Genomic DNA, 23,564 nt, shown 5'->3' with positions numbered 1-23,564 from the left:
CAAACAGCTTCCTGAGAGAGGTGGAGGGAGACTGGCCTCTGCATAGCCAGGGCTCTCTGGTTCAAGGCCTCGCTTGGGTGGTGGGAGAACTGCAGACCAGAAACTGGAATCCACATCTGTAAGAACCCAGGACAGTATCCTCATTACTGGACTCTCTGGTGTCCTGCAGGGGTAGGGAGTAGGGAGGCATATAGTTTTCTCGTTGATGTGTTGGGTTTCATCTGTGGCATTTGTTCAAAGGTGGGAAGGCAACAAAGCCAAGAATTCAAGAGCATATTGCCTGCAAATAAGTGCTGATACAATTTATCTGTTAGAATGAATTAATGGAATAAGTAGCTTATCTCATTCTATTTTCCTTTGGAAAAACTGTTTGTATTAGAAATAACACCGTGTCTGTCACATTATTAATGCTGTGTGAATAATTGGGAGTGGGATGGCTGGAAATAATATTGAGTAAAATTTTAAAATAGTTATGTATTTCCCTGAAGTGAGATTTTCCCCCTCTTATTTATATTCTCTTGTCTCATCTGGATAAATAAGTGCCAGCTGAGCACCACATTGATGTGGCTGTACTATTTCCAATACCTGAGGTAGTTTTATCAGAGCTAGGTTGGGTCTCCTATGTGTGTTATGCCAGGAAAACATACATAGCTTGTACTAAAGCTATTTCTTGCTTCTGTTTCGCAGGAGAACAAAGGCCGGCCGTTTGTGATAAAGCCTATCTCCTCTCCACTCATGAAGCCACTGCTGGTTTTTGTCAATCCAAAAAGTGGAGGGAATCAGGTAAGAGCATCAGCTGGATCCAGGTCACAAAGTTTTAGTTTAACAGTAGGGTTTCTGCTAGTTAAATGACAATAGTTCTCAGTCAGTCAGATAGAAAGGACTCTATGCCTTAACTGCAGTCCTCAGAAGAGGTCCTTGCCATTGAATGACCATTCCACTTTGGTGGAACTGGGTGACTGAAATGGGTATTTGAGTGGTTGCATTCCTATTTTCAGATTCTTGAAAGGAATCTAAAATGGCAGTTTGGAGGTTTTCAAAAGACTTCATCTTTCCATGGAAAATTTGGGTTGCCAATGCAGTTTTAGACTTATCTTTTTCCAAAAAGTGGTTTGATTTTACTAGGAAAGGCTAGTGAATGTGAAATGACATATTCCTATGGCATTTAAAAAATCATTAGTGGTCTTGTACTGTACCACAGAGAACCAAGTTTCAGTGACAGCAGACTTTTTCCTTAGGATTCTTGGAATGAATACTTACCCAAGTGAATGTTTTCCAGGTCAGTTCTGCTGCTTTTTTGAACATCAAAGAATCTGAGTGCCTTTAGATAAACAGGTCCTTCTATTAGAAAAGATTGATGTAAGATACAACAAAAGCCTATAGAGTATGGAGAATAACATAGCCCTTATTCACCTTCTCCTCTGTTAGAAGAATTAGACAGGATATCAAATGAAACTGCTAAGACTGATCCAAAACCAAGGAAAAAGCTACTCCTTCTCACATTGCATAGTTCAGATGCCATAGGATGTTGTGGATTCTAAAAGTTTACACAGGCTGAAGGAGAGATTTGGAAGAGAAAAACCTGGATTACTGGAGTCCTGTACCTCCCTCTGGCTCAAGAGTTCTATGAACCACACACAGCTGAGATGGGAAGAATACCTATGGCAAACATCACATTTATTTGCTCTCTTCTTATACTTTTTCCTAAGTACTATGACTGCTATTCTTGATTCTCCACTTAAAGGAAGGTGTCAGGCAGAAGAGCCATCCCTCAGAAGGGGAAACTGTGGAATATTCCTGATGGATATCCCAAGGCCATGTCTGAAAGGCATTCTTGAATTACTTTGCATTACAAGTAATTCTTGAGTTACTTTGAATTACAAGCTCACCCCACAGAGTTCTTAGCTCTCTGCTGATAGTAAGAGCTCCTGCCATTTTGTGTCTAGGCAGAATGTGGAGGAAGGAAACTGAGTGTCTGGAACATGAACCCAGGAGTTTGAGAAAACAAAAATCATACTTTTGGGTGATGGGTTGGCCATGCTGCACCGAGTGAGGGAGCACTGGGGCAGCTGTAGCCCTCAGAGTCCTTGGCTCATGCTTCATTAAATGATAGGGGGTTACAATTATGAGTGTTCATGGTGGTGATGGTGGAGGTCAAAGTATTGTCATTGTTTGGATATTGGGCAGGACAGTGTCAAATGTGATGGTGACTTTGCATACAATCTTGTTCAACTTCTTGCTGTCATGGATGATTGAGGGTGCTGTGGGATAAGAGAGGTTTTTCCTTGTTTCAGGTGATGAGAGGCAGGGGAATGGGTTGCTGTGGGAGATGTTCCTTTGGTCTGACCCCAAATACCTGTTCTTATGAACCTTTAGTGATCTGTGTTTTGAAATTAGTCTATATACTTAACATGTGAACCTTGTCCAGATTAGTGGGTTGTCTTTTCTTGTTTTGTTTGCTTTATAAAGCACAGGAAAAAAAACAACCAAAAGCAGTTAAAATATAATGAATAATGCACACTATTATTTCTAATAATCATTAAACTACTTCTAATTTCCCTTCCTTCGATTTTTTTCTCTCTCTTGTCAGGGTACCAAGGTTCTCCAAATGTTTATGTGGTATTTGAATCCACGCCAGGTGTTTGATCTCTCTCAGGAAGGGCCAAGAGATGCGTAAGTTTTTAAGTCTTCATCTCTGCACAACCTATTTCTTTTCTTTTCTGATGAGGAAAGCAGAAGAAGGTCTAGCTTGGCTAGATTACTGGAATGTATATGAGGTGTATGTATCCAGGTTTTGGTAGCAAAAGGGAGGACTGCAGTGGTGGCTTTTGTGAGCGGAGATCAGGAGCTGCCCCTGTGTCAGACAGAGCCAGGTCCAGATGGCTCCAAAACTGACTCACTGCTGATCCCAATGCCTGACCATTCCCTAATGGATGAGAATTACAGTGGGGTGAGGCTACCTCCAGATTGCCATACGTGACAGCACTATGCAAGTGTCTCTGCTTGCTGAGTAACTGCCTCACTTTATCTGGACAGTTGAACTGTGATCCTCTTCCATGGGAGAGAGGACCTGTCTTTAAAGGGATGATTCTTGCTGCCAAGGGTTAAGAAACCACACTTCTATGGTAACTGAAATGGGGATACTTGCTGTACTTAACAGTCTGTTCAGCCCTACTTTGGCAATTTAGGCAGCACAAAAAGCTAGTAATAACGTAAAATAAAATATTTACCTGTATTAGAACAGGTAAGAATAGTCCAAGTATTTCCTATTCAAGACACCCAAGCTTTTTGTTACTCCTGCAGAAACATCTCCACTGCTGTTCTCTCAGATGTTTAGAGGCTTTAAGGTAGACATACATTTATCAGAGCTGTATAATGGGGCTAAAGGAGGATTAGGCCCTCTGGTCACTCAGCTCTCTACACACAACGTACCCACTCCATTACAAGGTATTTCGTTCTGCCATTCTTTGATGCACCTGAAGAAGCAAGACTTCAATGGGTGCTTTTTTTGTCTCTCCTGTTGGTATCTTAGATCAGATATCCCAGAAAAGGCCTCTATTAGATGTTCTTGCCTTCTGTGGTGTTAAAATGTAGTTACCAGTTGAAGAAGCTGTCATATTCTACAAGCTTGAGAAACAGTAACTTGTCAAATCATGATGAGGGATAGTAAATTTTGTTTAAGAACCTCAGTGTTTAAATTCATTTAATTTAGGGTAAGAGAAAAATGAAAGATTGACCTCTCTAGAGGGAATGTGAGAATCTGGCCTTCCAGATTTAGCATGGCAGCATGCTAAACTGATCAAACACTTGTCAGGAGGTGCTGCCTAACGAGGAAGGAAGGTCCCATTTCACATCCTAGTGGTTTTGCATGTGTTTGTGTGAAGACATGAAGTGAGCCACAGGGCTCAGGTTAAGTTGGGGCCGATGTTGCCTGTGACTGCCAGGGCCAAAGCCTTATCACTGCTGAGGCTTTTGGCAACAGATTTTTTTTTTCCCACCTGCACTTCTTCTTAGTAATGAATATTTGAAACTGCAGGAAGCGATGGTTACACTGTCACTCAGCAAAACGCATAAAAAGTGTCTGCATTATTGTTCTGATTTTTTTTTCCTTTTTTTTCCCTTTCCCTCCCTGACCAGGCTGGAACTGTACAGAAAAGTGCCAAATCTGAGGATCCTGGCCTGTGGCGGGGATGGGACGGTAGGTGGCCAGTGCCTGGCAGCCCTGTGGTCTTCGGCCAAGTGATTAAATTCCTTGCAGTGATGGGTTCCCCACCTCGCAACACTTGCAGAGCCAGATAAGATACCTAATGTTTGTGAAATCTAATATTGGTTTTTCAATTTTATGTGTGGCCTGACCTGTGTAGATATGCGGCCAGATCCTAATGTCCAAAGTCCTTTTTCCTTTATGCATAAAGGTTTGGTACAGCTTCAAAAAGATAAAGACTAATTTTGCTGGTCTCCTCTCGCTATTTACATAGATCTGAGGGTCTAGCAGGTTAAACCAGTGACTGGGAGCCACTCTGCTCCTTCCTGCTGTTGTCTCCATGATGTCTGAGTACAGTAAAGTAGTGTCTTCTCTGTGCCTAAAGAAAGTTAGTTTCCCCATTTTCTTTATGAAGCTTCTGTGAGGAAGGATGTTGCATTGGTCGTACAATTAGCTCAGCATCCGGCAGATCCATGCTCAGTATTTTTCTTTGCAACAGAATTTCTGTGTTCTTGGATAAGTGAATAGGTTCAAATCTTTAAAGGATTTGGGCACCTTCGGTTGGAGACAGACTCTGCAGTTTAGGGCCCGGAGGCCGTGAGTGGTAATGGAGTTATTACAACTGCATTCTCTCTCCAGTAATTAGGAATGTTATAAATCCCAGTGTGTGCCACTGAGTGCTTAAATACAGTTGAAAAACTGCCCTTTAATCTCTAGTAGGCTCAGTTCCCCAAAATGCATTTGATAGTAATTTTAACAGTAAGTATGGTAAGGAAAATGCATTACCCCTTGCAAGATGCAATGATTGGACAGAATAGATATATGTAGATGTTTAGGACTTGGAGAGGTGGTTCGTTTATTTTGTAGTGAGCTGTAACCCCACTATTAGCTCATCTCTGCTTGAATTTCTTGGGGAATTTTTTGTTCAGCTTCTGTGGGTTCCTTTAAAACCCCATCAGTAGGGTTACTAATACCAATGCTTCCCCTGAAAGTGTGAAGAAAAAAAAAAATCAGTGATAAGATTGCTGTCTTGCTGGTTCATGGGGAATTAAGACATTACTGAATTATGAACTTTTCTTAAGAAATGTGCAAGGCATTGCTTTAGCAGGAGACATAAACTGCAAAAAAGTTAGTCAGTCAGTTGCTGGAATTCTTTCTCTTTTCCATCTGAGGAAACCAGTATTTTCACAGGGGAAAAAACTATTTGTCATGAAGGTATTAAAATAGAAAAGAATGCAACTACACTGAGTCGGACCATCCTTTGTTTTCCCTTTGCTGAACAGTGCAAGCGAGAGGTGGCAGCATCTTCTCATTAGTATGAACAGCACTCCACTATTACTTTTGCTGCCGCTCAGTTTGAAGCAAATTAATATCTAGTTATTCCCAAAGCCATTACATTTAGAAATGAGAAATCTGGCTCAAATGGACTTAATGAATATGCAATGAGACCAGATGTTACCTTGCATTATTGAGCTGAATCAGAACTTATTGTAACTTTTCCATCATAACTGCTTGCTGTTACTTTCCAGGGCAGAGGTTGAAAGCTTCCCTTTCAAAGCAGTCAGGAGGTTTCTGTTTACAGGGAAACGATAGTCTGTGCCATCCTTGATTGTGCAGCTAATGTACAAGGTTTAGAAGTGACCTCAAGTTTAATAGCAATGTTGTACTTATAAATTAGTAATTTGAAGTTTCTGTTTATCATTTAAAATCATTCACAGAAGTGCTAGGTATTGTAATGTTATCTGTAGCAGTGAGAGGCTGAAGTGCAGGTGTGTGGATTAAGTCAGTGGTAATGGCAAAAGACCCTTTAAGATTTCCTGGCCCCACTGAAGTTATTTGGACTGTTTTTTCTGTCTCCTGTTAACAATGTTGAAGGATAGATATTTTCAAAGATAGGGGATTATTTACCTCTGAAAATCCCTCTAAAAGTAGGGGATTATTTACCTCTGAAAATCCCTCTAAAAGTAGGGGATTATTTACCTCTGAAAATCCCTCTAAAAGACCTACATACTTTTGGTGACATCCAAAGTCATGAGAGCTGTAAATGCCTAACTGTTGTCAGACAATGAATTTGAATATGGGATCACATCCCAGACGAATGCTTTAATAATTGGACAGTTGGTTACGATAAATAGCTGTCTGATAAATGCCATTTGTGCAAAAATAAATTTATCTGTTAAGAGACCTGGAGAAAGAAATACCCTGGAATACTGAATAGCATGGTGGTTGCTATGTTTACCAGGCCACCCTCTCTGCTGATCTTCAGAGTTATGCTGAGTGCCTTTTGTGAAGCTCCAGTGTAATCCCAGTTTGGGTTAAGAATCTATTTCAAACCACAATAATATTAGTTGGGGGAAGAAAAATTTTGTCCAGCTGCAGTCAGGATTTCTGTTTTCTGTTTTATTTAAAAGCTCACATTTCCAGTAAAAACGGCATTTTTGGAAACTGTGAGAGGGAAAAAAAATCTTCTGTTTATTTTTCACTAATGCTTTATTTAAAAATGCAACCCAGGTTCTTCACAAATTATTATTTTATTTTTTTTTTTAAATGGAAGTAGTTTAAAGTGAGAAGTAGTTTAATAAAGAGTTCTTTGGTTTTGTGTCAAGAATATCAGTCATAAAATGTTTGGTAACATCTTTAGTAACTTTTTTAGTAACAATTCTTTCTCCCCCTTGGAAATTACCATTTAATGAAAACAGAATAGTTTACAGTAATTTGTTCCTTCGGATAGATTTCTAGTTGAAAGTTTTATGTAGTCCAGAATAATGACCGGAGAGAGAAATAGCTGTGTAAAATAACTAATAGCTTAGAATACAAAGGAGACTGATTCATTGTTCCAAATCCAAGGCCTTTAACCCTGAGCATTAAACTCTGTCTTTTATTCCAGTCTTTTAGTCTTTTATTTGATATATATGTGTATATATCTGTATATTATATAGATATAGATATTTTGTACTGAGTAAAATAATTCAGCACTAAGGTCTCTTGTCTGGGAAATGGGAGACTTGGGGGCAAGTTAATGCTTGACATGACAAGTTCTCAGACACCATGCAGTTTTAATGCGTCTCGCATTTTCTTTCATAGCTGTTGTCAAAGATTTAGTTTCTTTTGGCATAGTGGTAGTTTTAAAGACATTATCTTGAATTGTCAATTATTCTTCTTCGTTCACTTTTGCATTTCTTTTACATGGTCTTTGCTGTGAATAGGAATATGATATGATCAAAATATACCTTTTTCCTTTCAATCTTTCTGACTACCAATTCTCTGCATTTCCCTTTTTATAGGTGGGCTGGATCCTCTCCATCCTTGATGAGCTGCAACTCAGCCCCCCGCCTCCAGTGGCTGTCCTTCCGCTTGGCACTGGGAATGACCTTGCCCGCACCCTCAACTGGGGTGGGGTAAGGACTGACTGGGGCACGCTTGTGTGGGGGTTCTCAACTTGCTGCTTGGATTTAGTCATGTGTGGTGGACCTTCCTTTGGGCTAAAATAGCAGGCAGGGCTGTGTCCAGGGTCTGCTTCACTTTAGGCATAATGGTTTGATTCAATTTCCAGTCTGGGATGTTGAATTACTATTGATGTAGTTGTAATAAAAGTGTATTTACATATATCTGGTATTTCAGGCTGAGTAATGAGGATGATATGCAGGCTTCTAATTTAAGTATTGTTTAAACTTTATTTCTCTTTGTTTATCCTTGACTACAGCACTGGAGTTATTCCAGGCAACACAAATACACTTTGAGTGCCTCTCCTTATGGCTTTATTTTGCCTGCCCTACATTTGTGCACCTCAGTAATAGCTTGTTATTGATGCATCAAAATTTATCAAGTGTCTTAGGAACCTTTGATCTGGTGTTTTAGGCCTGTATGAAAGGAGGGAGATCTGTCAGGTAATTGGTGAGTGACTTGATTTGTTTTCACCATCCGTGGCTGATACTCTGGTCCCATTCTGCTGTCAGGGTTACACAGATGAACCAGTGTCCAAGATCCTCTGCCATGTAGAAGATGGGACCATTGTCCAGCTGGACCGCTGGAATCTGCAGGTTGAGCGCAACCCTGATTTGCCCCAGGATGAGCTGGAGGATGGGGCACGTAAGGTTAGAGCCTACTTTTTCCCACAGAAACTATAGGATGCTTATGAATGCCTTTGGGTTTCACCATAAGCTGCATGGCTGGGCAGTCATAAACATTTTTAATTTTCTATTTGCATCTCTCCTTTTGTTCTTTTCATGTGTCAGTGATTCCAGAGTTGTGTGAAATGTAATGCATTTATTTGTTGTTTGTAACTCCCAGGCATTGAACATTTATGTCAAGGACTAAATCCTGGAAAAAAAATCCCTAGCATTTTATCAGAAAGGTCATTGTTGTTTTTCTCTAGTTGCAGGAGAAGCAACCCTGTGACTACCATCCATTTCCAAATTAGACAAAACTAAAAACAGGATGTAAAATTTTCTTCCTTAGGATTTTGCTAATGGATACCAGCTGTTTGCTACTTTACAGCAAGGTGTAGTGTATTTTTGTATTTAACTTCTTTGTGTGTGGGTCTCCATATAATCTCCGTTAGTGTATCTTGATAATTGAAGAGTGGGAAAATCTTTTGTGAGGGAATCATATAGTAATATGCCATTTGGACTGGAGATGTTGAAAGTGCTACAAGTATAAAAAAACCCCTGATTCTGTGAACCATTTTCCTCTTCTCAGTTATAATTTCCAGCTTATCTGTTGGATGGTACTGTTGCCTTTGTACAGCCCTGCTGGGCCTGTGTAACAATGAAGAGGCCAGATGTGTGCTTCCCTGCCTCAGGCACCCTCAGTAGAATCAGGGCTTCTTCTCTGGGACTTGCATTGGTCCTGGTTATATGTGAAGTGAGAAGAACACAGCTTGCATTTCATTTGCCGTGCTGAGCTTGAGGAGCCAGCAATTATGAAAATCTTTATATTGGTGACATATTAAGTAGTGCAACCTTATGGGAAATCTCAATGACAACATAAAGAACCCTTTGATGTGTTTACAAGGATACATATATGGTTATAAAGTACTGTAGATGTGTTTGTGTTCTTTGGGTTCTTGTATCTGATCCTCTTCCACAAGCCATTACTAACCTTCAGAGCAACCTTCTGCTTACATTTTCCTGATACGTCCTACTTTCTTCTGAGGTTTTCCTGACATGCCAGCTTTAAAGTAGTTAATCCCTGGTGTGTTGAGAAATGTTTAATTCATGTTATTTTTACATCTCTATTTTTATTATCTAATTACAGCTTCCCCTCAATGTCTTCAATAATTACTTCAGCCTTGGATTTGATGCACATGTTACGCTGGAGTTCCATGAATCTAGAGGTAATAGGGACATTTTATTTCCTTAGCCTTGTGGATGGGCAGTTAATTCATGAATTAGAAATGGAGTTGGATTTGATATCCTGTTCTTATAATTCAGAAGGAAAGCTGGAACATAAAAACACAAGATACAATCACTTTCTTTCTTCTTGTATGTATCATGAGTTTCCAAGGGACTTTATAATTAAAAAGTGAAAAAAGTACAAGGAAGACTGTCATTTACTGGAGGAAAAGGACTAAAAGGGAAGATTTTTGAGGTTTTAGATCTTGTAAAGGAGATAAGTACAGACATAAAGGAAGTTAATGATGATGCAGAAATGTCAGAATAAGAGAAAGAAAAATAAGTTAGTTGCAAGTGTGGAGGTGGAGGGAGGAGAGGAGCTGCAAGACTGCAAGTAGCAGGAGGATAATCGTGTTCTCAAGCTAGAGGGCTGTTATCTATGGATGAGTACAGCACATTGACACTGGACTTGGTACAGACCCAGAGTGTCTCTATGCAAGTCAAAGGTTTTAATGTCCATAGAACTGTCAGGAACTGAGGAGTTGTAGCATCTTGTCTGTCCCTGTGCCAGTGGCAGTTTTACCACCCCATACAGGTTGAAATGTGGCTTAATTGGCTGGGTTCTGGACTGATGTGAACTGCTGTATTTATATGGTTTAGGCAGGAGTGCTTGTAGAAACAAATCTGGTTCAGTTCTCTATGTTCAGCTTTTGGTCATTCCAGCTTCATATGCAGGTATTTTTTTCTAAAACACAACCTCCCTTATCTTCACTGTCATACTATCAGTGTGTCATTTCAAGATGAAAAGACAGCACTCTAATGCCAGGCTAAATAAAGAGCAGGATAGATGATGGAATGAGCTAATGCATATTTTATAATGTTTAAGACTGCTTCAAGCTTTAGGAATAATAATGAGGGGCCACAAAAGGGCACAGGAATGAAATGATGACAGCTGTATGCATTTTTTTTATGAGTGCATATCACTATGCATTGCTAATGTGACTATGAATATACAGTATAGATTAAGTGCATGTCTACTTTCTCATTTAATGGAGGCATTATTTAATAATGAAGTTATGGAGCCCTATAAAGAATGAATGTTATTCCAGACATGCCAGTGTTTTAAAAATTTACATGAGTGAAAAAATACTTGGCAGAGCAAGCTGCATGTATGTGTGGCCAGGAGAGCTTTTTGTAGCACAAGTCTTTACTGTTGGTGGCTACCTTATCTTCTCAAATGCTAAAATATACAAAGTGAATACTATGTATTTTTAGGAGGGAAGCTTATAGCCTTGGAGATGTTGCTGGTGTGTGGGTTGTATTGTTTTTCTGAGGAATTGGGCTGGCTCTGCCTGGAGGAGAGAAGGTTCCCTGGAAACTTTATTGCAGCCTTTCAATACCTGAAGAGATCTTATAAGAAAGATGGAGCCAGATTTTTACCAGGACCTGTTGCAACAGGACAGGGGGTAATGGTTTTAAACAAAAAAGAGAGTAAATTTAGACTAGATATAAGGAAGAAGTTTTTAACAATGATGGTGATAAAACACCGGCACAGGTTGCCCAGAGAGGTGATGAATGCCCCATTCCTGGAAACACTCAACGTCAGGTTGGATTGAAAAGGCTCCAAGCAACTTGATCCAGTTGAAGATGTCTCTGTTCATTGCAGGGTAGTTGGACTAGATGTCCTTCAAAGTTCACTTCCAACTCGAAGTATTCTATGGTTCTGTGAAATAAGCAGCGCAAAGCAAATTCCAGTCTCTTTTACAAATGATGACAGCCCAGAGAAATTCTTAGCAACAGTAGCAAAGTGTAAAGCACTTTCACAGCTGTAGCACTTGGGCTATTAAGTGGCTGTGTGTAGTTGCTTATGTGGAGCTGTTGTAATCACATATACTATTAAAACAAACGAATACCATGCCTGCAAACCAAAATAAGATAAATTGATACGAACTCTCAACCTAGCAGGGCACTTTATGCAACAGAGGTTGGTCAGCTGTTATATTTAGCATAAGTACTGATTGCAGTGTCTCAGAGGAACTTGTACATGAATGTGGCCTTTTCCATGGCAACCTCTATACTTTTCTTGTGACTAATCAGATTGAGACTTGAGAGTTGGATCCAAACCTCATGTACTTAGCTCTGCATCTTCAGGAAGTGTTCTGGTTAGCTATTCCATTGCCATCCTTATACTTTGCTAGAGCACGGAAGATGCAATTTACTTTATCCCTGCTGACATGCTGTTTGATCCCTTGGCTCTGAAGGACTGTTCATTTGCAGGAAACCCCCCCCACACTGCACACACACAGAGTCTAACACATTCCATTCTCTGCTCCCTTGATAGTTTGAGAATGGTGAGGATGTAGTGAGCCTTGGATCTGCAGTCCGTTATTTACTTCTACAATCAAAGTTGCACTCTAATCAACTTTAGGCTCTATTCTATATCACAGAAAGAGTCCTTCCTCCCTACCCATGCTCATCTGTGATGTCAGAAATAGGAGCAGTACGTTGAGGACCTGCTGAGTCCCTGTCCTCAGAAAAAGCTCCTTTTCCATTCTAAACTAGGACTTTGGTTATGGTGAGCATTTGTCGTAAGATCCATGTAAGATCCAGTGCTCTGGTGGCTGCTGTCTGGAGCCATCAGGGATAGTCACATCAAAGAACGTGCAGAACAGGCACTAAACCTTTAGAAACCTTCTGCTGCTTGGTACAGGGTGTTGAGACCTTCTGCAAAGAACTGTGAGCTCAATAAGTGGGATAAGATTTATTTATGCAGTTAAATTAATTGTTTGAAGTAGAAGGGCCCCTGAGTGAGTTTGACTCACCTGACACAAAAGAAGGATGATACAGTAACTGAACAAGCAGTCAAATCAGAAACTTCAAGCAGCTCATTCTTACAAAATGGAGCCTTATATTGTGACATGTAGTGACTTCAAAGAGAACTAGAAGTATTGTTTTAAGTGGTCATTTGAGAAGTAATTTGAATGTGTTCGCACCAGTGTGATGCTTTAGCCAGAAGGACAGTCTTGGTAGTTGGATGTTTTCACTAGAGAATCACTGACCAAGGGTGGACAGTTGGTACTAACTTTGAATACAGTGCCAGAAGGTCTACTTCTGAAATCTCTTGATGCCACAGACTAGGAAAGCAGTTCCCAAGGAGAATGACCTGTATTCTGGGAAATGTGCCTTATAATGGGAGATTAAAGGAACTCCATTTAGCTTATTCAAAAGAAGGTTAAGAGGCAATTTAATCACTGCCTGTAAGTATTTACTCAAGGAGAAGATATCTGATAGTTGAAGGCTCTTTAATCTGACAGAGAAGTATAATAAGATTTAGCAGTTGGCAGTTGAAGACTGAAAAATTTCAAGAGAGGAATCCCCCACATTTACTTTAACAGTGAGAGTAATTAACCATTAGATGTGCATTACTACTAGACTTAAAATTCTCCATCACGTGGAATCTAATAAAAATGAAATGGTTTTCTGAATAGGTTTTAGAGTAACCACTATTTTTTTTAACTTGCTGCAGGAATATTTGGGTAGAAATGTCTGTTCCTCGGTAGCTCTTTAACACATCAGAATTTAAGTGTTTGTTTCATCTTGTAATTAACTAATGCTTTACTCCTGCTTAAAAACATGGCTTAGTGTTTCATAAATTTCTAATAATTCTTGGAAATTTTTTGTGCATTGGTGAAAACAGAAGTCTCAAATCGTACTGAGGGATCATAAGATGAGTAGTCTGAGAGGTGTTAAATTAACTGAATTCTTGTTACCTCTTTGCTTTTGTTTCCTTCTATTTTCACTCTCTGCAGGAAAGGGAATGAATTCAATATCAGTGTTTGAAATCTGATAGCAGATAAAGGAACAGATGGGGGACAGTCATGCAGGAAAAATGTATTTATGTTAATATTTTCACTGAGTGATATGTGCTAAAAGCACTATAGTGCTGGCAGGGAATGTGAAGGTGTAATGAAGTCTGTTTTATTAGGGTGTTCATATTTTTCTTTTTTATCCTTTCACAGAAGCAAATCCAGAGAAATTCAACAGCCGGTTTAGAAATAAAATGTTTTATGCAGGGGTGAGTTATGCTTTGTCTTACAGAACGGTGCTAACTTAGTTCCTTGAATGTTTGTTTAAGTATTTTCCTCCCCGCTTTCTCACGTCAGGAGCTCAGGCCAGTTCATTTTGCCCATTGCAATTTCAAGTGCACACACACAGGTGTCTGTTGGAAAGTGCCTTAAGTACAGGTGTTATACAGAGCTGAGCAGGTGAGAGAAATGCCACTACTTTGGACACAGTACCGGTCATATCTTGGTCCCCCTGCTTCTGGCTCATAAACTTCTCAAGAAATTGCTTCTCCTCTTTTAGGGTTTGGGAAGCACATGGATAGTGACTTTCCTAGAGGAATTCCCAAAGTTTTGGCCTGTATCTTTGTAGCTTTGAGGAACAGTCTTGGATGTAGGGTCATGGGGAGTAGAGAGCACAGATCAGGTATCTGGAGTGATTAATTTTCATGTATGAATATGCAAATAGAATTAACTGATTCTGCATTCAGGAGGTACATGGACAACACTTTATTCTAAAGTAATTAAGAGAGAAACACTAGTTTGATAATATATGACATATAATGTATTTCTGGATGATGACTCCCACTGTACCCATGTACCTTAAACATGGAAACAAGCAAGAATTTGCACTTAAATCCTTGGATGCCCAAGGACTTTTTTCAGTTAACCTCTGAAAGGGAGAAGTACCATAATTAAAAAAAGAAAATAATCACATCTTCTATGAGAATAAGTTTGATGAAAGAATGGCATTTTGGTAATGTACTGGGATAAGAAAAGAGAGGAATTGCTGCTGACAATTCCTGCACCTTTTTCTGTTGCAGGCAGCTTTTACAGACTTTCTGCAAAGAAGCTCAAGGGATTTATCCAAGCATGTTAAAGTTGTGGTAAGTATAGGAAATCATAGTGTCATAGTATTGTGGGAAGGGGGTGGGTGTGGGAGGTTGGAGAGAGCGTGAGGTGAGAGTTTAATGGCTCTGTTACTTTTCAGTTTTGAGCATGACATTTGCAACACATTCCAAGGAAAGTCTTGGGAAAGTTGTTACAAAGCAGCAACACTTCTCTTGTCTGTGGCTCCATTCAGCAATTTCTCTGTGCTCTGTCACTTTGGCTTTGTAGTGTGATGGTACAGACCTGACTCCAAAGATCCAGGAGCTGAAGTTCCAGTGTATAGTGTTTTTAAACATACCCAGGTAAGCTCAAGACAAATGCTTGAAGTTATAAAACAAAAATAATAATAATTTTTAAAAGAGATCTGCCAGTTATCCTAGACTGGGTGAATGTGCTGGAAGCATATTGCCACTGGGCTACCTTGTTGAGAGTTAGGTGCTTATAATACTGTTAATTAGCAATACAGAATGGCATCAGAGTACAGCGAAACCATCCTTCAAAAAGTTGAATATCCTGATGCGGTAGAAATGCTTAACAGACTCACTTTCAAAAGTTGTGCACCTAACCTGCAAACAAAATAGTAAGGAAATCCACAAATGTCTAGTCTTTTGCTTAATTAGAATCAAAGTGTGAAAGGAAGGAGGGAGGAGAGGGCAGAAGTGGAGGGAAGGATCAATATTTTTCCAGTAGAAGAACACCAAACTGTTGAAAGAAGTGCTGGGTTTTAGCATGTTACAAGGTGTCAACTAATAAAAATACAACTGTATTCTTAAAAGTTGTCAATCTCCTGCTTTCTAGAACAGTAGTCTCTAAACTTATTTTGACTGTGCAACCCTATCAGTAAAAATCTTTTGATAACCACCCCAATATGTAAGTATGTATATTTATTTTTAAATTATATACATGTACCACTATACTAATATTACACACAATATTAAGCAAACATAAATAATAAATTAAGAAAAGATATCATAAAAATGAAACAAACTTACTTTAATATTTGTTTTCTTATTTATTAAAAGTAAAAGCAATTCTTTTCTTCACACACACTAATTGTCTTGTCAACTGTGGATTTTTCTTGCATACACCCTGTGGTGTGTGCACCCCACTTTGGAGACCACTGCTTTAGACAAGCTACCACTTTGCTCCACGTGCAGTCCCAAGCACTCGATCTTTTGAGTCCCACGCTGCCTTCATTGCAAGCTTCTACTTGGTGTCACCTCTCCAAAGTTTCCCCTTCTATCACTCTCAGATCACTTCTACATCCATTCTTTAATGGTAGAAAAGGCAGATATTACAGCTGTATCTGTCCTGCTTCTTATTCTCCCTGCTACCTCTAATTATGCAATGTTTGGCATTCCTTGTGCTGTTAGAACTGCTGAGCTAGCAGGGAGAGAGGAAATGGAGCTCCAAGGCTGGAGTTGCTGCTGCAACCCCATGCCTGCCTAGCATAGGGGCAAAACAGCTTTATGTCTCAACAGGTCACCTGCAGGAATCAAAGCAAATAGGGAGAACAAAATGCTGCTGCTCTGTTACGTATTTCCTGGTGTTTCCCCCTTTTCCTCTCACAGAGGAACCTGATAAAGATTATGGTGGATATATCTGTGGGTGTTGTATAAGCTTGGAAAGAAACAGAACAGGCTAATAGGCTACTAGTCAGGACCCCCAGGGCCAACTGCTTTCTCAAACTTGCTTTCCAAACTTCTTTCTGTAGGTACTGTGCTGGCACAATGCCCTGGGGAAACCCTGGAGATCACAGAGACTTTGAGCCCCAGCGCCACGACGATGGCTACATTGAGGTCATTGGGTTCACCATGGCCTCTCTGGTGAGTGCATTGCAGGTGCTCCCCTGCCTGCAGGAGCTGCCAGACTCGGTGGACTCTGGGCAGCACGACAGAGCACAAAGCTGTTCTTGTTACCGAAGACAAGTGTGTTTCCATGTAGTCAGCCAAGGCCAAAACCTGTGCTGCAGTTAAACGACAGAGTCAAGCTATAGTTTTCTCATAAAAGAGGTGTTATTTAATAATAAAAGTGTATTCTTTGCAAAATAGGACTAATTTGCATGTGCAATGCTACCAACCTAAATGGCAAGATTATTACAGTAACAACACTACAATAAGAGCAGCATGCAGACATGATTTTACTGTGGGAATGTTCTGTGATGAAATAAATACTGCTTTTTCCTTTTAACTTTTGTATATTTCAATCTACAGCATAAAAATCCTTTTTTTTAAAATATCTGGCTGTTGTAAATAAATATGAACTATTATATAAAATTATATGCCCATACAGTTTCCAAATGCCCACTAAAAGTCCTGTGAAACTTCACTAATAGCTGTGGAAAACTTATTAAGATTTCTGGCATGAATATTATCTCTCCTTTTTATTTGCTAGGGAAAGGAAATTCAGCCAACAATTTAAATTTATCAATACACTTTCTGTCAATACTGTCTTTAAAGTGAACCAAAACAGTTACCACAAAAGCAATCTCAGTCCAATACCCTGATGTCCTGCTTATCACAGTGGTCAAAAACAGTGATACAGTGACATAATCTCATCAGAAGCTGATTAAATGCAGTCAGAGAGTTGGTAGTTAACCCTGTGCTAGCACTAGTCTACCTAGGGCACTGCAGCTTGAACTTGGTGTGGCCAGAAGAAGGCCCATATCTGGGCTTCTTGGCAGGCTTTTATAAATCACACTTAAGTCCATAACTTTAGGCCTTTGTTGCTGCTATGTCTTGTGTGAATGAGGTTAAAACTAGGTTTTCACTAAACTCACACACTTTTTGTGTGATCTGCCCCCAGTGCATATCACTTTCAGTGAATACCCACGACAATGGTGTTTGCTTCCTCAGAGAGAAATCCTGGCAAATCTAATATTCAAAGTAAGCAAAAGTAAAAGGCAGTCTTGATCAACAATCATTTCTCTAAAAGTCTGTCTGGGTTAAGGATTCTTTTTTGGCCTTCGTTTTTTTTTGATGGGTCAAGTGGATTAGGGAAATAACCTACAAATAAGAAAAATTTTGTTTGTTAACCTAATAGATCTTGTGGAGTAAACCTGAAGAATTTAGGGCATGTTTTTGAAAATGCTGTCAAATTCTATTTAGCATATAGCAACTGGCAGTTTTCAGCTGGAAGAGTTTTTGGGTTTGCCATTAATGTGACTCTAGCCAGTCAAAGTGGCTAGAGTGATCTCAGAAGCTACCAACAATTTCAGCTGGGGCTTAATTTGAGAAGTGGGGCTCTTTGAGCTGGTGTTTCTCTTTAAAGGAAGCCTAGGATCTACAGTTTTACTTTGGTTGTGATGCTGAGGAATCTCTGTAATCCTAGGCTGTATTGATATAATCCTGGCTTGCTCTGTATATCTCTCAGATGTGCTTGCTCATACCTAAGAAGGTCTGTGAAAACAAGGGAGAGAATTGCTTTATAAGAACTATTATTATATTATTGATCATAATTTCAGTTGATCCATAATATTAAGTGCACAGAGCAGGGTTAGGGTCTTGACTTGTGTTTAGGCTGTTCTCTGTTAGTGCTGCATTAATATAAGATTTTTTTTCTGCATCTGATAGATGAGAATTAATAGTCTCATAGTAGTCATACCATTAAAAAATACATTTCTGCCCAAATATATCTTCCCAGAACTTGAAGAATCTGCTCATTGTCTTCCTTGCCTAATTTCTTTGAAATCAATTCTTAAACATGGTATTTAATTATTTTTAAAAAGGTCCTTCTACTTGCTCTTTTCAACCTGTCTAATGTTGAGGTTGACTTGCTGTGTAAGCTTTCATAATAAGGATTTTAAATTGATCTAATTCATATTAAGGACTATTCTGTTCAGGAAGGGAAAATAATTTTTCTGCATCGCAAATGTCTCTAATTAGGGTTGTTGTTTTAAAAAGCAAATAATTATTAGCATTACTGTTAGTGTAAAAACAAACCAACCAAAACAAATTGAAACCTTTAAGAATGAAAGAACGAACCCAATTATTCATTTGTGCATGCACGTGTGTGCACATATAGGTGTGTGTGCACATATAGGTGATGAGACAGGCAGTGCATGTGTTTAGATATCTGCTTGTTGCCCACCATTTTTCTTTATGAAATTTCAATTTCTGCTTTGCAATTTTTGGGTGAATCATTGTGCTCTTTTAGCATATCTTAGGCATGGAGCGCTGTGTAATGGATGCTACCATCAAAGCTGCTTTTTGGATTTGTTAGCTGCCTGAACTATCTGTTATGAGGTGTCTTTTCTCTCTCTTTCCTTCTTGGTTTTTATTTGGTTTTTGTTTGTTTGTTTATTTTCTTCCAGGCTGCTCTCCAGGTGGGTGGTCATGGAGAGAGGTTGCACCAGTGCCGTGAGGTGACACTTTTAACGTACAAGTCTATCCCCATGCAAGTGGATGGGGAACCGTGTCGATTGGCCCCCTCACTCATTCGGATCTCCTTAAGGAACCAAGCCAACATGGTGCAGAAGAGCAAGAGGAGGACATCTATGCCTTTGCTGAATGAGTGAGTTGGATACATGCATGTCCTAATGGCAGGAGCCCGTTTGGGGCAGCATATTTGGTGATGGATTTTGCATGTACTGGACTTGCAGAGCATTTGAAAAATAAATTAAAAAAAAAATCACATCTTCTGAACTTCCTTTTCGCTGTATTGTAAATACTTACCTGACTTTCTTTTACTCTTTATCTTCTGGGTTACCCTCTCTCTTGCTTTTAGACTGGTGCTGTGCCTTTCTGTTATTTATTTAGAGAGGTTTGTGCAGGCTCAGCGTTGTGCCTCCTGGCTTCTGACAGTTCTGCATATGTATGCCATTGCTCTTGAAGTTATTTTGATTTATTTTCTCAACTTTATTGATCTGCTTTTTAAGCTTCATTGTAGACCCTATAAGAAATTACCAGAATCAAGAATTACTCAGGATATTTTGCAGTCTCTGTTGTGGGACCATGCTGCCTGGCACTGTTTATGGAGAAAGACCTGAAGGTCCAAGAAGGACTGTTTGTACTTTGTAGGAACCCTTCTTCACTACAGAAACCCAAATGAGAAATGAGCATTGTAAAGATAAATAGAGAAAGGCTAAGAAAACTGGAAATGAGGGATATGTGAAGAGGAAAGCACAGAATTAACATTCTTTTAGTGGTTAAAAGTTATTCATAAGCACTGCAGACAAATCTTTAATAAAAGAAACCTAAATATTCAAATTTTGACCTGTGAAAATGGCCATCCAGTAAAATAATTTAGATTATTTTGTAGAGGTTATTATTGTACTTCTTGTGTAGGTCTTTACTGCTGCTATAATGAGTGACATTGTAAGTGCCTTTGCTGTTTTTCATCAATTATACAAAAGGTGAAGCAAAGCAGTCTGACCTGTATACAAAGACACTGAGCTAGAGGCCTAAAGTTATCAAGGATCCACATTTAATTTGGACAGCTATGCAGTGAGACCTTAATTTTTCTGAGGAGGTGGGTGTGGAATTTTGCTGTTACAGTTGTAGTGGTGAGGCAAGTTTTATGGAGAGGTGTAATACTTTTCACTAGACTAACTCATATAACTTGAAAAAAAAGACAAGGTCTGAGGCACACCTTTTCTCTTCAGGTATCTTAAAAGTAGCCTCTCTCTTTCAGTTGTGTATCTAGTGGAAGATACTGCTTTACTTCAAACTTTGACTCCTGTCCTGTAGAGTTGTTTGTCATCCCCTGGTTGTCAATCTGTTCAGGTAATCAAAGGCTCCCTGGTTACCTTCAACATGCTCCTATTCAATTTAGCACTCTGCTCCCTTACTGACACTAATGCTTTAAGTTTCAGTAGAAACCCATCTCTCTAAGGTGCAACTTCTGTTTGCCTGCAAAATACGTGAGGTATACTCATCTTTTTTAAGCAGTGAAGAACAGCAGAATCTTGCCTGTGGGCAGCAGTGCCCGATTTCACCCAACCACCCTTCTTTGATCATTTGTGAGAGGTAGAATCGAGCAGAGGGCAGTCCTGGGGCATCTTTTTCTGCACTGAGGGAGACTAATGCAAATATAAAAAGAAAATTCGTGGTGTTTTGATCTCCTAATTAGCACAGTTAGGTTTGGATTTTGAGACCTGAATTTCAGCTATGGTAAGGAAATACAGATTTGTGGTATATGCTAGTTGTCAAAGGGATATTCTTTGTGGTTTAGCTTGATTTAAATGTACTACTGTACACTAAATGGCTGTCAGAGTCCTTTGATTTGGCTGAGGTATTTTTCTGCAGGCCTGTGTCTTGGGAAAATACACATGGTTTGTCAGGAACTCTAGTCTCAGATTCACATATCAGAAATGATGTGTGTATATATATTTACATCTATATCTGTATATGTTTGTGTATGTATTTTGCTCTCAAGTGCTGAAGGGGAAGGAGAGAGGAATTGAATCTCCTGGCATGATAAAAAGTAAATAGAATGCTAAAGGTTAAAGTCTAGGAAGCGTATCGGTGTTGTAAGAAGTTCATACAAAATGATGCTGATTTGCAGTATTGCTCAAGAGAGAAAATTTTCAATTAAATATGTTTCTTAACTTGATATCTGGGATACTTCTCCTTGTTCCGTTGAAATCTCCCAGAAAGACTTATATTTGATTGAACATGATAGACTGTTCTTTTATGACTATCATTTGAATGTTAGATGTGTGAGATAAGTAAGTGGGTCTAGAGCTATCCCTAATTATTAGACAGCTTGAGCTCCTTGCCAGGAAAGCAATTAGAAAATTATCTTGGGTCGCAGTAATGCGGAGTTACTATTATTGCCAACTTTGATATTATTGATAGTTAAGAAAAACAGTGGGAATGCTCTTTGGAGTTTAGTTAGACTAGTGTCATAAGTAGAGAAAGACTTAATTTGAAGAAGTCTTACACTTTTTTTTTATCCTATTCTCTTTTGTTCTGGAGGTTTGGGATTTTTTCTTAAAAACTTAAAAGAGTTTCCCTAAAAATCTTGCTAGCTAAGTTCTCATTCCTGGTCTCCACTGTTAATCATGGTAGCATGGGAAAGAGACAATCATGGTAGCTTGGTTCTCTGTGATCAAGCCAAGGCTGTGATTGGTACTTGTGAGCTATACCAAAAATTGTAGGGAATAGGAAGAGAAACTGTGGTTCAATTTTTCTAGAAATAATTTTCTGAATGAATACTTTCTGAATCTCAAAGCATGGTATTTTGTTTTCACTGACTTTTAGTTTAGGTTGAGGAAGAATATCCTGCCTAATGGAAGAGAAAGGAGAGGGAAGAGCTTATAGATAAAACATATTCCATACATTTGAGAGAAAGAAAGGGACCATTTGAGTGTAAACACTAAAGGAGAGTTAATATTGAGAGTCACTATATGTAAAATGCGTGTTTCCCTAAGGTACATGAAAGAAGAATGGAAAAAACAATTTATCCTTGTGGATACAAAATCTTCAGTAAGGGTATTTCTTTATCTTAAACAGTAACTGAAGATGGTCAACTTTGGGAGGCAATTCCATCCATTCAGATCTTGGCTTTGATGTTTGTTTGCATTTTTGGACCTGCTTCCAAAGGCTGTTGCCTTGAAATTTTTCAGTGCCTGTGGAAGAAATTCTGGGGCCCTTCATCTTTCTTGTATAGTCATGTGCCTAGCTTGTCGTTGGTCCTCCTCACTCGTGTCTTTGGAAGGCTCCTGTGTGCCACGTAGCAGTGATTTTCTCCATTTGCATGTCTTCTGTTGCTCTTGGCTTTCTAGTGTGAACTCAGAGCTCTGCATGTCTCTTCATTCAACTTTTATGTGACACATTCCTTTTGTTTCTGTTTAAATGTTGTATGTCTTTCTCTTTCTTTCTTTCTTCTGTTCGACTCCTCTTTCTCTCTCTCTGTCTCTTCCCTGTCTTTTTTCTTGTCTGTCCACACTGTGTGCTGTTTTTCTCCTGGCCACTCATTTCCTGCTGCCTTATAGTATCCATAAAGTGCAGTCTGCTGACCTGAGGAGAGTCTCGGCTCCCCCTGATTCCTTCACTGTGTGAGTATCCAGCTTTTTTCTATTTTAAAGTTCCATAGTTTTTTGTTGTTACCCTGTGTCATTCAGCCAGGAGATGGGGCACTAAAATCCAGTGACAAATGGGAAGAGGGAGCTCAGGTGACAGGACGACAGGCACAGGATCTTGCCAACAAGGGCACAGTTCCACAGTACCTAAATAAGGTGAGCAGGACGTGTCTGGTGATGGTGACCGGGTTCAGCCATTAGTCCAACTCACCAGAAATCCATAGCAACAGGCAGGTCTGAAGTTAAGTGCCAGGCACCATCCCTGGAAACAGTTGAGTTGAGAGCTTTTCTATCCAACACAGGAGGTTTTCTCTGAACATGAGGAAAAATGCTTTTTACTGTAAGGTTGACAGAGCACTGGCACAGATTGCCAAGAAAGGTTGTGGAATCTCCATCCTTAGAGGTATGCAAAGCCTGCCTGGATGTGGTCGTGGGCAGCCTGCTCTTGGTGGCCCTGCTTTAGCATGGGTTTCATCAGATGACCTCCAGAGGTCTCTTCCAGCTTCAGCCATGCTGTGGTCCTGTGAAAGCTGCAAGTTCCTCATTGTTATTTTGTAAATAAGGAAAGATTTCCAATTTGGTGTGCCTTGTCCCGGGATCATATTTGCTGTACTCTACTGAGGAGCATAATGTAATAAAACCAACTATGTCTCATCAATTCAGTATCTAAACAAACCTCTAGAAAAAAGTTGAGATAACTCTTATTGCTTACACAGAACATTAAACTGGGGGTCTGGGAGAACAGGTATTGTCTCTAGGCTGAGGGATATCCCTTGGAAAATGACCTCCAAATTTTGGTACTCTTCATTTGAATGTCTCATTTGATATCAGCTGTCAGGATAAAGCAGGGAGAGAGAGACTTGTGAGCCCCAAATTAATTTGGAAGTCAAAGATGTACTATATCTTAAAATCTGTAAAAATAGATGAAACATACTGCTGCACTGTGGCTGCCAATTAATGTGTCTGGCAAATTAAAATAAGAACCTATGAGGTATCAGGGAAATTTGCTTTGAATTATGATGGCTTTGAGATTCAAATATTCCTTTGTTTCT

The 23,564-nt window shown here is 39.4% G+C and overlaps 1 protein-coding gene across 1 annotated transcript in view; it reads left to right on the top strand.

Annotated features, from left to right (window-relative positions):
* Window positions 1-23,564, top strand: part of DGKI (diacylglycerol kinase iota) — a 129,412-nt gene that overhangs the window by 29,086 nt on the left and 76,762 nt on the right. Inside the window, exons 10-20 of the mRNA XM_018080823.3 lie at window positions 688-783; window positions 2,591-2,673; window positions 4,138-4,198; window positions 7,489-7,602; window positions 8,161-8,298; window positions 9,461-9,539; window positions 13,557-13,612; window positions 14,423-14,485; window positions 14,718-14,791; window positions 16,204-16,315; window positions 18,802-19,001. Of these exons, the coding sequence (XP_017936312.1) occupies window positions 688-783; window positions 2,591-2,673; window positions 4,138-4,198; window positions 7,489-7,602; window positions 8,161-8,298; window positions 9,461-9,539; window positions 13,557-13,612; window positions 14,423-14,485; window positions 14,718-14,791; window positions 16,204-16,315; window positions 18,802-19,001 (1,076 nt within the window). The remainder of the gene's footprint in view (window positions 1-687; window positions 784-2,590; window positions 2,674-4,137; window positions 4,199-7,488; window positions 7,603-8,160; window positions 8,299-9,460; window positions 9,540-13,556; window positions 13,613-14,422; window positions 14,486-14,717; window positions 14,792-16,203; window positions 16,316-18,801; window positions 19,002-23,564) is intronic.

Source organism: Manacus vitellinus, unplaced genomic scaffold, assembly GCF_001715985.3.
Source record: "Manacus vitellinus isolate BGI_N305 unplaced genomic scaffold, ASM171598v3 scaffold_5_pilon, whole genome shotgun sequence".
Classification (NCBI taxonomy): Eukaryota; Metazoa; Chordata; class Aves; order Passeriformes; family Pipridae; genus Manacus; species Manacus vitellinus.
This window is presented reverse-complemented; position numbering and strand designations above follow the sequence as displayed.